We start from the raw sequence: 14,119 nt of genomic DNA, 5'->3' as shown, positions 1-14,119 counted from the left end.
CTCCACTTTTGTTTTTAGGATAGGGTAGGTTTGATCTTAGCCTACATCCCATAAGGAGTTGTGCTGGTGACATAGCACACTCAAGCAGTGTTGTGTGGTATACTAGCATACCCTAGAAGAAGTCTGTTCCACTGTCTTTTGGCTTGTTCATCAGTCTTTTCACTGTCTGCATTGATTTTTCCACTAGACCATTGGACTGTGGAAAATGAGGACTTGACATGGGATGAACAAAGTCCCACTCTTTGGCAAACTGTCGGAACTTTAAATTGCAAAATTGGGGTCCATTGTCTGTGAAGACCTCACTTGCCACACCATGTCTGGAGAATATGACTGTCATACCTATTATTACAACATATGCAGTGGCAGTGTTCAGTTTACACATCTCTGGATACAGGGACTAATAGTCTGTGACTACAAGCTAGTCCTTCCCTTGACATTCATATTGGTCAGTGTCTACCTTCTGGCCAGGTCTGTATGGTGCTGGGGGTGGCTTTAGTGGTTCTGCAGGATTGCTTGCTTGATCTTTCCAGCATATTGTACAGTTTGACACTTCATCTGTTTTATCATTATTGATTCTTGACCAATGCATCAACTCTCCTGCTATTTTCTTACACTTTTCAATTCCGAGATGTCCTCCATGGATCCTTTTTAGCATCTCTTTTCTCAGACTCTTTGGAGTAAGAATTTTACTTCCTCTGTTCCAGTACTCTGAAACGTCAGGTGAGCAGAACTGCTTCATGTTGGGCCATCCATCCAAGATCTTTTTTCCTCAGTTGTCTCAGTGTTTGATCTTTGTTTGTCTCGGACTTTGAGTTCCATTTTTGCACCTGATATGAGCAGTGCACTTGTGATCGTGTCCACGAAGGAGTTCACGTCTTCATCCATTTTAGTGTTTGTGGGCCCTCTCGTGTCAACAGCTCAAGACAACAACGTCTGCTGTGTACATTAGCTTACCCTGAGTGTATGCCACATTCAATGTATAGCATTGCAGCCTAATCATCATTCTTTGTATTCAAAGTAGGCATTCATTTAATGGTTTTTGGAACAATACAATCAAGGGTTTATGGTCAGTCTCTACATTGATTGCTTGTCCTGACACAAACTGATGAAATCTTTCACAGGCGTATGTGATGCTTAGCAGCTCCTTTTCAATTTGAGCAGATCACATCTCCACATCTGTCATTGAGTGTGATGCATACGCAGTGGGTTGCCAGTCATCATATTTTTGCCGAAGAACTGCTCTGAGCCCACTATGTGTTGCATCTGATAATATCTTGCTGGCTCTCGCTGAGTCATAAAACCTCAGAAATGGTTCCTCTGTGAGCAGTTTCTTTAGTTTGCGCCATGGTGGACACCTTTCTGGGATCATAATACCATGATCTGGTCTGATCCCCTCACTACCAATATCTACAAATGTTAGTTCTGTCACCCTGAGCTGGCATTTCTCACTATTCAGCTTCAGCTTTGCTTTCCTTGTTGCTTCCAGCACTTTCTTTAGTCTCTCATCCTGCCCCATTCTCATGGTTCCCCATACTATGATGTAATCAATTAAGGTATCAACTCCGTCCAGGTGCTCATAGACCATATGGGTAGTTTTGTGATACACTTCAGGAGCTGAGGCAATTCTGAATGGTAACCTTAGGAATCTGTATCTGGCAAATGGACCATTGAACATGCACGGTCTTGAACTTGCTTCATCCAATTTTAACTGCCAAAATCCTGATGATGCATCTAAATTGCTGAAAAACTTTGTATTTGCAAACTGTGACATGATTTCTTCAAGTGTCGGAAGCTTAAAGTGTTCTCTCTTTATTGGTCTGTTTAGATCCCTTGGATCCAGGCAAATTCTAAGCTTTCCATTCTTTTTGTCCACAATGACACGTGAACTCACCCACTCCATTGGCTCATCTATCTTATGAATCACATTCAGGCTTTCCATCCTGTCCAACTCTGCTTTTAGTTGCTTTTGAAGCGCAAATGGAACTTTTCTGAATGAATGTATTATCGGTGGCATATGTTGATCAACTCTGTTCGTGCTCTCCTGGAAGGAAGCCTTGACCCTGAAATAGATCATTGTACTCTTTCATGAGTTCATCATAGACTTTCTTTCACTTTCCACAACGAGGATTCTTTTTAACCAGGTTAAATTTCTGACAGGCTGTTAAAACTTAATATAGTCTGTACATGCTCTTTGTCCTTGTGTTTCATTTTGACCATGCATTCTCCTTGAACTGGTTTATTGCTACCTGAATATCTTGTCACATTCACTTTTGTTCCATACATCTTTGGTCTGGGTCTTACCTTCTTAAAAATCAGACTCTGATACTACATTAATTTGTTCTCCAGTATCCAATTTAACTGAAATATATACGTCATTCACTTTTAATCTCAACATCCAGTCTCCATTTTCTTTCTTGTTCTCAGTCACAACATCTACATAGAGTTCCTCTATTTCCCTTTCATCTGCATGAGCCTTGCTTTGTTGCATTTGGTACAAACAGCAACGTGCATAATGGTTGCTTTTATCATGTTTTTCCATATGCTGGTCACTTTTTTGGTAGGTGTTGTGTACCGCATTGACGACATGGTTTTCGATTGTCCCTTTCATTTTTGTTTGCTGGCCAAGCTTCTCTTTCCACTTTAGTGTGCTTTTTGTTGCACGGTTATTGTCTGTTCTTGCTCACTGCATCCACGTTGTGGCTTGAATAGCTCTTTTGCCTGCAATTGCAGAGTTTCTGTAGCCCTACAGAGTGCTATGGCTTTCTCCAGGTCTAGATTTTGCTCTTTTAGCAGTCTTTCCCTTAGACTATTATCTGGAATACCACATACAAGTCTGTCTTCTATCACCGAGTCGGTCAGTTCACCAAATTCACATGTTTTGCTTCTGCTTCTCAATTCAGTCACATACTGATCAATACTTTCTTCCATTTTCTGTACACGTGAAAAATCTGTCCCTCTCAAACGTCATGTTAAGGTATGCAGTATGCCTCAAACTGTTCCATTATTTTTTTCCCAGTTTCATTTTGTCTCCTTCAGCAGCAAATGTGAAGTTATTCTATACATCCAGGACTTCATCTCCCATGACATGTAAGAAAACTGACGCTTTAACTATCACTTTTCTCATCAGCTCCGACTGCCACTAAATACAATCCAAAATGCTGTTCATTACCTGTCAGCTGAAGTTTCACTGGTGGATGTAATACTTCCATATTTTTCTTTGTTAGCTTCTCTTCACTGATCAGTTGCTCACTTTAGATTTTACCTTCTCAAGTATTTCCTTCTAATTTCCGTCATCCCACTTCTGACACCATTTCATCTTGTATTTGTATGTGTGAGTTCTTAGACAACACATGGATGAAGGAAAAGGTTCTTTACTTTAAAGTTGTCGTAAACAGCACCATGAGGCATGCCATGAGGCTTGCATACTGTGTGTCAGCTCCCTGCTGGCAGCCAAGTCTAATCAATCAGTAACTATAATCAAAGCCTTGCTCGTGGCCATGGAAACATGATCACTATCATTACATCTTGGAGTAGATATTTACTGCAGTTAATTAGGAGACAGAAGCCATTACAATTTATGCCTGACACAAACTTCATTCTCTCGTAACCAACTGCACCAATCACCCTAAAATATGAATGAAATTGGACAGAACTATTCCTCTGTTCATGTCAATATTTAACTGTGACTTGAGCCACATATTCAAGCCATCAATTATTACCTACTGTAGAGCTCGTCGAAAGAACCAAAGACTTGTTGATCCAAACCAAGGCTTTTATTAGCAAAAGACCGGAGCTCTTCACAGGTGGCCGACCAGTCCGGAATGATCCGACCTGGCTAGGGACACAACCCTTTAAGGCCCAAACAATAGGTGTGGCTTAGCTCTCAGCCAATCGCTGTAAGCACAGTCTAGATACAGTAACTATATACACTATGTACATTGGTGATAGATCTGTACTATCACATTCACCCCTTCTTGGAGAATTGACCCGGGAAAAAAAAAAAAACGAGGGAGAGAATGAAAAGGAAGGGGTAGGTCAAGGACTGTAGCGGTCAGGGGGTCTGACCATCCGGCGTGACCGCCGTGGTGCCGGGATTGGGGTCGCTGGAGTGGTGTCACCAGCGGGCTCATCGGGTGCGACTGCTCCGTCACTCAATTCCCCAGTCGTTTTGTCGGCAGGGTGGCCCGAGTCATTGGGGTGCTGTTGGTCCTTCTGTTGCGGCACGGGGCCTGGAGCATAAGGAGTTGGGGGGTTTGCTGGGTCTACCGCGTCCTGAGCTAGGTCCCGCACCGAAACAGTGTCCTCCCGCCCGTCTGGGAACTCCACGTATGCGTAATGTGGGTTCGCGTGGAGTAGAGTCACTCGGTCGACCAAGGGGTCGTTCTTTGAGTGCCGGACGTGGCGTCGCAAAAGGACGGGGCCAGGGACGGTGAGCCATGCCGGTACAGTGGTTCCCGATTCGGATTTCCTCGGGAAAAGGAACATCCTTTCGTGGGGGGTGGCATTTGTTGCAGTACATAGGAGGGAGCGGATGGAGTGTAAGGCACTAGTGAGAACCTCCTGCCAGTGAGAGGTGGGGAGACCTTTAGACCGGAGAGCCAGTGTAACCGCTCTCCATATGGTGGCATTCTCCCTCTCGACCTGGCCATTACCGCGTGGGTTATAGCTCGTGGTCCTGCTTGAAGCAATACCACACTCCAGAAGGTACTGTTGCAGCTCTGCACTCATGAATGAGGACCCCCTATCACTGTGGATGGAATTGGGGTACCCGAAGATGGTGAAAATACTGTGAAGGGCCTGTATCACTGAGGTGGCAGTGGTGTCTGGGCAGGCCACAGCGAATGGGAAGCGGGAGTATTCGTCGATGGCCGTAAGGATGTAGGTATTACGGTTGGTCGACGGTAGGGGTCCCTTAAAGTCTACGCTAAGACGCTCGAAGGGGCGGGTGGCTTTGATGACGTGGGAGTTATCCGGACGGAAGAAGTGGGGCTTGCATTCGGCGCACACCGAACAGGCTCGGGTCATGGAGCGGATCTCCTCAACTGTGTAGGGTAAGTTGCGCGCCTTGACAAAGTGAGCAAACCTAGTGACCCCTGGATGACAGAGCGCCTCATGGAGTTTCCGTAGTCTGTCCATCTGTATGCTGGCGCACGTCCCCCTGGAGAGCGCGTCAGGCGGGTCGTTGAGCTTACCAGGCCGGTACAGGATGTCATAGTTAAAGGTGGAGAGTTCGATTCTCCATCTGGCGATTTTGTCGTTTTTTATCTTACCACGCTGGGTGTTGCTGAACATGAAGGAGACCGCGCGTTGATCAGTCAACAGTGTAAAGCGCCTCCCAGCGAGGTAATGTCTCCAACGACGTACCGCTTCAACTATGGCCTGGGCCTCCTTCTCGATCGAGGAGTGTCTACTCTCCGGACCCTGGAGGGTTCTGGAGAAGAAGGCTACAGGCCGACCGGCCTGGTTCAAGGTGGCTGCCAGGGCGAAGTCGGATGCATCGCTCTCGACTTGAAACGGGACAGACTCATCGATCGCGTGCAGCGTCGCAGCAGCGATGTCAGATTTGATTCGATCGAAAGCCGCTGTGGCTTCGGTCGAGAGGGGAAAAGAGGTGGTCTTGATAAGAGGACGTGCCTTGTCGGCGTAGTTTGGAACCCATTGGGCGTAATAAGAGAAAAGGCCCAGGCAGCGTTTGAGAGCTTTCTGGGTATGTGGGGGGGGTAAGTCCATTAAGGGACGCATGCGGTCAGGATCTGGCATGACTATCCCGTTTTCCACCACACAACCTAGAATAGCGAGTCGTGTGGTCCGGAAAATACACTTGTCCAAATTGTAAGTCAGGTTTAGCTGACGGGCAGTTTGAAGAAATTTGTCTAGGTTGGCGTCATGGTCCTGCATGTCGTGGCCACAGATGGTGATATTGTCCAGATACGGGAAGGTAGCGGTTAGCCCGTTCTGGTCCACCATCCTGTCCATTTCCCGCTGGAAGACCGCGACACCATTTGTGACCCCGAATGGTACCCTGAGAAATTGATATAGCCGCCCATTCGCTTCAAAGGCCGTGAATGGTCGGTCCTCGCAGCGGATCGGGAGCTGGTGGTAGGCCGAACGTAGGTCAATAGTGGAGAAAATGCGGTACTGGGCGATCTGGTTCACCACATCCGTGATGCGTGGCAGGGGGTACGCATCCAGGAGTGTGAAGCGGTTAATGGTCTGGCTATAGTCGACCACCATCCGTAGTTTTTCCCCATTCTTGACAACCACCACCTGGGCTCTCCAGGGGCTTGAACTGGGTTCGATGATGCCCTCATCCAGCAATCTACGCACCTCACTCCTAATGAATTGCCTGTTTTCGTAACTATATTGCCGACTTTTGGTGGCCACAGGCTTCCAGCCAGGGGTGAGGTTTGCGAAGAGTGCTGGCGGGGCAATCCGGAGTGTGGAAAGGCCGCAGGATTGGCCCCGGGGCACGGGGGCGGGTTGCTCGGGTGCTTCGGGAGTGGGGCGATGGCAGACCGAGAGGGGGGCGTGGGGTCCCCCAAAGTGTAGGGACACCGTTTGGAACTGACACTGGAAGTCTAATCCCAGCAACACTGGGGCGCACAATTGGGGAAGGACGAATAATTTAAAGTGGGTGACCGTCACGCCCTGTACTTCCAGCGTGGCGATGCAATACCCCTTTATCCCAGTCGAGTGCGACCTCGTCGCTAATGAGATCCTCTGGGTAGTGGGGATAATGTCAAGTCCCCAACGGAGGGCCAGATCTGGCTGGATAAAACTGTCAGTTGACCCAGAGTCAAATAAGCAATTGGTGTAGTGTCCATGCACTTTAATCAGTTCCATTGCTCTGGTGAGGGGATGAGAGCATTGCTGGTTTAATGTTATTGAAGCAGTTGACAGGCGAGTTTTGCGCGATGACGTCACGCAACGGGATGACGTCACGCAACGGGATGACGTGGTCAACGCTCGAGGAGAAGGTTGGAGAACCTCCCGGAAGTGCTGTTGTGGCAGGTGAATGGTAAGTAGTGGGGTTTGTAGTTGCTCGTGATCGGTGGTCGGGCCCTGGCGGTTGTCAGCGATGGACGCTAGGGTGAGCACCTGGTTGGCCGCGGGGGTGGCTGCGGCGGCGGTAGCGTCGGCCCCGGGGGTGTCTGTGGCGGCAGCAGCAGCGGCGGTAGCGTCGGCCCCGGGGGTGTCCGTGGCTGCGGCAGCAGCGGCTGTAGCGTCGGCCCCGGAGGTGTCCGTGGCGGCGGCAGCAGCGGCGGTAGCGTCGGCCCCGGGGGTGTCTGTGGCGGCGGCGGCAGCAGCGGCGATAGCGTCGGCCCCGGGGGTGGCTGTGGCGGCGGCAGCAGCGGCGGTAGCGTCGGCCCCGGGGGTGGCTGTGGCGGCGGCAGCAGCGGCGTTAGTGTCAAGTGTTCCGCACGGGGACGAGAGGCAGGCCATCACCATGGTTGCGACGGTGGGTTGCCCCTTCCGGGTTCGGCGTCTCCGTGATGTCAGGCGTTGCCGTGCAGGGGAGCCCTCGCTCTCATTGGACGAGAGCTCTGGGGAAGAAGAGTTTGAATGGGATAGTGGCGGTTGAGCTTCACACGAGGCACTGTGTTTGCCGGCGGCCATTTTAGACCTACAGACTGCAGCAAAGTGGCCGTTTTTAAGGCACTTCTGGCACCTGGCTTTTCTTGCTGGGCACTGGGACCTGCTGTGCTTGTCCCTCCCGCAGAAATAACATTTCGGGTTCGCACGGGGCAGGGTAGCAGCAGCCGACAGGCCGTCAGGGGTAGGGTAGAAGGGCACTCTACTCACATCAGAACGAGGGGTCCAGTCCCTAGAGAGCTCGGTGGACTTTAAGGCTGCATCCTCCATTGTGATTGCAATCCGGGCCACGTCCTCTAGTTTCTCTACCCCTTGTTCGAGCAAGCGCAGCCTCACTTCATTCGATCTGAGCCCGGCCACATAGGCATCCCGGACGAGGTCGCTAGTGATCTCGGCAGCAGTTTTGTCCACACAGTTACAGTCCTTGCCCAATGCCTTTAATACTTGTAAATATGCCCTGCTGGACTCGCCGGGCTGTTGCTTCCTCGACGCAAGCATGAGCCGGGCATGAACTCTGTTCACCGGTTGATCATACAATTCCTTCAGTACCTTTATGGCTGCGGTGTAAGTGGTCTCATCCTGGATGTTCTCGTAGACTCTCAAGGACACCATAGACAGCAATGCTGTTAGACGCTGGTTATCCTCCTCTACCTGAATGAATCTCAGGAAGTTTTCAAAGTTCAGCAGCCAGAACTTAAAGGCTTTGAAGGCTGTAGCTGACTGTGGGTCGATATCAAGTTTTTCTGGCCGAGTTAAACGCTCCATCCCTTTCAAAAAAAATTCTTTTTGCTAATAAAATTGTAGAGCTCGTCGAAAGAACCAAAGACTTGTTGATCCAAACCAAGGCTTTTATTAGCAAAAGACCGGAGCTCTTCACAGGTGGCCGACCAGTCCGGAATGATCCGACCTGGCTAGGGACACAACCCTTTAAGGCCCAAACAATAGGTGTGGCTTAGCTCTCAGCCAATCGCTGTAAGCACAGTCTAGATACAGTAACTATATACACTATGTACATTGGTGATAGATCTGTACTATCACACCTACATATATTCACCTTCATATTAATGCCTTTCCTCTGCCCTAGCTATCCAATTTCTAACTAGTTTGTAGAGATAATCCAGAAATTGTAGCCTAGTGAGCTTCACATCAGTGGTAGGGAAGCTAGTGAAGAAGATACTTTGGAATAGGATTTACATATATTTGGAAAGATGTGGTCAAATTCAGAGCAGTCAACATGGCTTTGTGCGAAAAAGGTAATGTCTCACAAGTGTGATTTTTTTTGAAGACATGACAAAGGTGGCTGATGAGGGTAGGACATGGATCCTGTCAACATGGACCTTATTTTTTTTTAATTAAATTTAGGAATACAGCACAGTAACAGGCTCTTCCAGCCCATGAGCCCATACCACCCAAATACATCAATTAACTTACAACACCCATTACTTTTTTGAATGGTGGGAGGTAACTGGAGTACCCAGAGGAAACCCATGGGGTCACAGGAAGAACATAGAAACTCCTTATTGACAGCACTGGATTCAACCCCCTGACACTGGCAGTGTAACAGGACTCTGCTAACCGCCAAGCTGGTTGTGCAGCTCCAAGGCATGTCATGGTCAGCTGATCCAGAAAGTTCAGGGGCATTGGATCCCAATGAATTGATTTGGAATTGTCTGGCCCTGAGAAGAGGATTGTAGTGGAAGGCCGTTATTCTGGCTGGACATTCATAACTAGTGGTGTTCCATGGGGATCGGTGTTTGGGACCCTTGTTGCTTGTGATAGGTATAAATTGCTTGGATAAAAATATACGTGGGCGGGTTAGTCAGTCACAATATTCAATTGACTATACAAGCATAATTTACAAAATACTGCATCAAATAATCTTACCAAATAGTTTTGACATTTCAGATGGAAAGACAAACTTGGCTTTTGTTTAAGAAAGCCATCACATCAGCAACAATGCAATCAAGTTCAAGACACCAAAGTGTTCATGAAAGATGTTCATGTTTCTTCCATTGCAATATCAAAACAAGGACACAAGATGAACATTCTTAAAACAATATCCAAAGCACTGTGCATCACGCCACAGGATTGGCAATGGTAGAAACAACAGATTATGAAAATAGATGTGTACATCTTAATTTACACAAAAAATGCAAGAGAAACTGAGCAAGTCACACAAGTTCTTCAAGTAGCAAAGATAAAAGATAAATAACCAACGTTTTGGGCTGGAGCCCTTCATCAAGGTATGAGCAAAATGTAGACAAGTGCCTGTATAAAATGATGGTGGGGGCAGGGGAGGGCTTCAGGCAACAAAACATAGGTAGATATGGGTGGGTGAGCACATGAAAAAAAGCTGAAAAGTGATAGAGAGAGGGGCTAGCTTTCTGAAGAGAGGAAAAGAGACAGAGGAAAAGGGGAGAGCGGGAGACAGAGGAGCAGCCCATCAGAAACTGGAGAAGTCAATGTCAACCAATTGGAGAGTGCCCAAACGGAATACAAGGTGTTGGTCCTCCAATTTGTGGGTGGCCTCGGTTTGGATACATTTTAATATAGTTCATTCACCAAACAAAAGAAACATACAATATTGCTGCCAGACTATTCTCCCCTTTTGTTCATTAAAAAGCAATCATAACTGCAAAATCCCATTTAAATATTCCTGCAATGGACATTGGTTGTTCAGAAATAGAATTATAGGATTGGTGCAATCATAATGTTTATATTGCTAAAACTCCTTTTTCCACAGAGACAGAATTGGTGACCAACATCTTGCACATCAAATGAGGCAGTTCAACAATTAAACTGGAAAGAGCTAACAAATGTCACATAATCTTATTGTTCTTCCACAATAACTAAACAGAACATTGAATATGTAAGCAATTTTAATTTTAAAAATAAAAAGAACAAGTTTTATTAGAAATTAATGTTTAATTTGAAACAACTATTTATTTTAGGAGTTAAAAATCAGCATTTAAATTTAAAAGAAGAAAACATTATTCTCATTTCAATACAAAATTAAATTTTACTTCTGTCGGGTCAAATTTGGCAAGCATGTTCAATAGCTTCTCTTCCATTAATGCCTTCAGAATCATGTGAAGTCTCAAACAAAATGTGTCACACTTCAAGGATCTTAAAGCTTTATTTTTTTTACAAATTGAAAACATCAATAAGTCAACAGTGCGATGATAAAGGCAAATAAAATTCAATCCCATCCCACCTACATACACACAGGTCAGATGATAGAAAACCAGATAATATAATTTCAATCAACATCAAGACATAACTCAGAGTAGATTTCTTAGTTATTTGGGATGGTAAGTACTTGTAACACAATCAGACCAAGTCAACCCTGTAGAATCATGGCAATATTTGTGTTCTACACATTTCTACATCATGCATGCAGATGTATGCGATCTGCAAATAATGGATGTAAATCAGAGTAATTTATTACTCTTGAGATCTTACAAATGAATTATTGTGGAACTCGACTAATAATTTTTTTTTTATATAAATCAAATTTCAGCAAGGGTTCTGCCAATGCCATATTAAAAGTTTTGAAGCTCATCAATTCTGTTTTGTAACTCTGATAGAATGGTGAAATATTCAGATTTATTTGGCAATGACGGACACATTTCCGGCATTCATTTACGTAAATTTTCCCCTCAGCTTGTCAAAAAGCAATGGCTTCTACTTCAAGGAGTTCCACAGGTGTAAGCAACGATCTATTCATTCCATCTATGCAAAACAGGTACTTGAATTACACACCAAAACAATACTTCATAACTATTTCAACATCTGACTTCTGTTGAAGTAAACACATTAGTACTTCCAGTATGCCCAAGTTATGCCAGAAAGTGCCCAAACTCAAAGTTTAACATTTGAGAAAGGATTGGTGTTTGACTCAACAATAGAGGTTAAATTTCTGCATCAACATCACACCTGGAAGAGCTCTGGGTAACATGAACACGAAATGTAATTTATTACCTTTCTTTTTACTGCATTTTAACAAATTCATTGATGGACAATAAGAAAATAATTCAAAATACTTGCCGTGTGATATCCTCTTGGTAAGGGTGGTTTTCCCACAGGATAAGGATCCACAGTGTCAATGATTGTTTGCCGCTCCCCTTTCTGGTTAATTTTTTTAAATCGCCTCCGAGATTGTCTGTGAGAAGCTTGCCGCTGAAAATATTCCTCATTTTCATCCATGTAATCCACCTTCAGAGAAGCAAACATATTCTATGAACATAAAGGATTACATGAGGCAGTCTTCAAAGCATTCAACATCTGTTCTCTGGAATTACAGATGAATTTGCTGAATCTATGGTGATTAACTAAATGGAGCAACAACTTTAGCAAAATTTAGATCTGTATTGAGGGAAATCCAGAAGAAAGCTTTAAAAACCTTCAAGAGAAAATTATGTGAAAAACAAAGAAAATATATACTCGAGTTTCAATCTTCAGATTCCACAAATTTCTTGAATTCCTACTCTATGTTTTCAATTTTCCTCCTCTGTTGTACATCTTCCAAACTGCTAGACAATGCACTTTAACTGCCAAAAACAAAGAAAAAAAAACAATATTCCTTGGACAGTGCATGATATTTCATTTTGACACTGCATACATACCAAGCACTTCCAGCCCACAAATTGAGTTTCTCCAGCCAGCACTGTTTTCATAACAGTAAAGATCAAATGACCAGGTACAGACATGATTTTGCACCACAAACATCTTTTCAATTTAAAGAATCTCTAGAGATTCTAACATCAACTACAACCTGAAACAATCCAGGCTTATATTTGGCTCTTTAAAGCTTGGTTTGTGAAATAAGGGAGAAATTAAATCTCATTTTAAAAGATAAGACATTCCTCATCTTTATGCTGGATTTACTTGCCAAAAATATTTATCAACTTAAGTGATTAATATGGAAAATACAATAATTATAAGGGTAAAGCTTATCCAAATATTTTCTTGTAAAAGTTAAAATGATATTATGCTCTAAAAACACAAGACATAGGAGGAGAATTAGGCCATCCGGCATATCAAGTCTGCTCCACCCTTGGAATCATGATTGGTGTATTAACCCATAACAAGATCCTTTTAACCTCTGCTTTAAATACAGCCTATGACTTGGCTTCTAAATCTATCTGTGGCAACAAATTCCTCAGATTTACCATCCTCCAGCTGGAAAAAAAAACTCTCCTCATTTCTGTTCTAAAGGGACGTCCTTTTACATTGAGGCTGTACCTTCTGATCCTAAACTCTCCCGCTACTTGAAATACCTTCTCCAAGTCTAGCCCTGTCAATATTTGGTAGGTTTCAATGAGATTCACCCCTCATCTCTCTAATGAGTACAGGCCCAGACCACCAAACATTCATGCATTAACCCTCTCATTCCTGAAATCATTCTTGTAAACCTCCTCTGATCTTCTCCAACATCAGCACATCCTTCCTCAGATGCAGGGCCCAAAATTGTACAGTACTCCAAATGTAGTCTGACCGACACTTAATAAAACCTCAGTACAGCATTACATCTTTGGCTTTATATTCTAGTCCTCTTAAAATTAATGCTAACATTGCATTTGCTTTCCTTACTATCTCTTCAATCTGTACATTAGCCTTTAAGCACTCCTGCACTTGAGACACCCAAGTCATATGAACCTCCACTTTCTAAGTTCTCTTACACTGAGAAAAGTCTACACTTTCTGCCAAGGTCCATGACCATACACTTCCTTACACTGTATTCCATCTACCATTTCTTTGCCATTCTCCCAACTTGACCAGTTCCCTCTGAAGACTCCCTGCTTCAACACTACCCGCCCCCCCTGCCTGTCATCCATAAATATGGCCACAAAGCCATTAAATCAATTACATACAACATTAGAAGTAGTAGGCCCAACACTGATCCTGCAGAACACTGGCATTTTATTCCCATACTTCGTCTTCTGTCAGTCAGCCAATCCATGCTCATAATACCATGAGCTCCTATCTTGTAAAACAACATACAAATCTTACTTTCACAAACCATTGTTGTGAAAATAATATTGCAAGCTAGCAACATTAGCACAACTTGATGTTCAAGTTTAAGATTCATCAACAAATGAGAAAAATATTTTTTTTTCAAATCAAAAATATGTACAATCAATGGTGTTAACATTTCATCTTTCTTCTTTGGCTTGGCTTCGCAGACGAAGATTTATGGAGGGGTAATGTCCTCGTCAGCTGCAGGCTCATTTGTGGCTGACAAGTCCGATGTGGGACAGGCAGACACGGTTGCAGCAGTTGCAAGGGAAAATTGGTTGGTTGGGGTTGGGTGTTGGGTTTTTCCTCCTTTGTCTTTTGTCAGTGAGGTATTTATTATTATTGTCAAAAGATGCTAGCCTCTTTGTTGATAATGTGAGGTATGAAAAAGGCATATCAAAATAATATGTTTTTATTATACCATTTGAGACAGAGGTATCTGTTATTTTAAAGTTCCCTTGCCATAACATCTGACTCCTAAAACAAGCACTCTACTCCAAATTCCATC

At 44.5% G+C, this 14,119-nt stretch overlaps 2 protein-coding genes across 9 annotated transcripts in view; both read right to left on the bottom strand.

Moving 5' to 3' along the window:
* The window catches only part of rapgef2b (Rap guanine nucleotide exchange factor 2b), a 370,696-nt gene that overhangs the window by 197,157 nt on the left and 159,420 nt on the right, over nucleotides 1-14,119 (bottom strand). For all 8 annotated transcript variants that reach the window (XR_011354029.1, XM_069926253.1, XM_069926247.1 and 5 more), the window contains one exon: nucleotides 11,641-11,808. Coding sequence is in view for 7 of the 8 variants with exons in the window: in XM_069926253.1 (XP_069782354.1) it covers nucleotides 11,641-11,808 (168 nt within the window). In the remaining variant the exon portion in view is untranslated. The remainder of the gene's footprint in view (nucleotides 1-11,640; nucleotides 11,809-14,119) is intronic.
* LOC138758002 (uncharacterized) lies at nucleotides 3,777-7,891 on the bottom strand. Its single transcript, XM_069926255.1, has one exon. It carries the CDS (start codon nucleotides 7,861-7,863, stop codon nucleotides 4,036-4,038), a length of 3,828 nt encoding a protein of 1,275 aa, XP_069782356.1. The 5' UTR covers nucleotides 7,864-7,891; the 3' UTR covers nucleotides 3,777-4,035.

This window comes from Narcine bancroftii, chromosome 3, assembly GCF_036971445.1.
Source record: "Narcine bancroftii isolate sNarBan1 chromosome 3, sNarBan1.hap1, whole genome shotgun sequence".
NCBI lineage: Eukaryota > Metazoa > Chordata > Chondrichthyes > Torpediniformes > Narcinidae > Narcine > Narcine bancroftii.
Note: the sequence above shows the minus strand (reverse complement) of the source record. Positions and strands in the feature narration are given on the sequence as shown.

Coding starts and splice junctions, on each gene's coding strand:
- LOC138758002 (XM_069926255.1), bottom strand. CDS start 7,863: ATGGAGGATGCAGCCTTAAAGTCCACCGAGCTCTCTAGGGACTGGACC.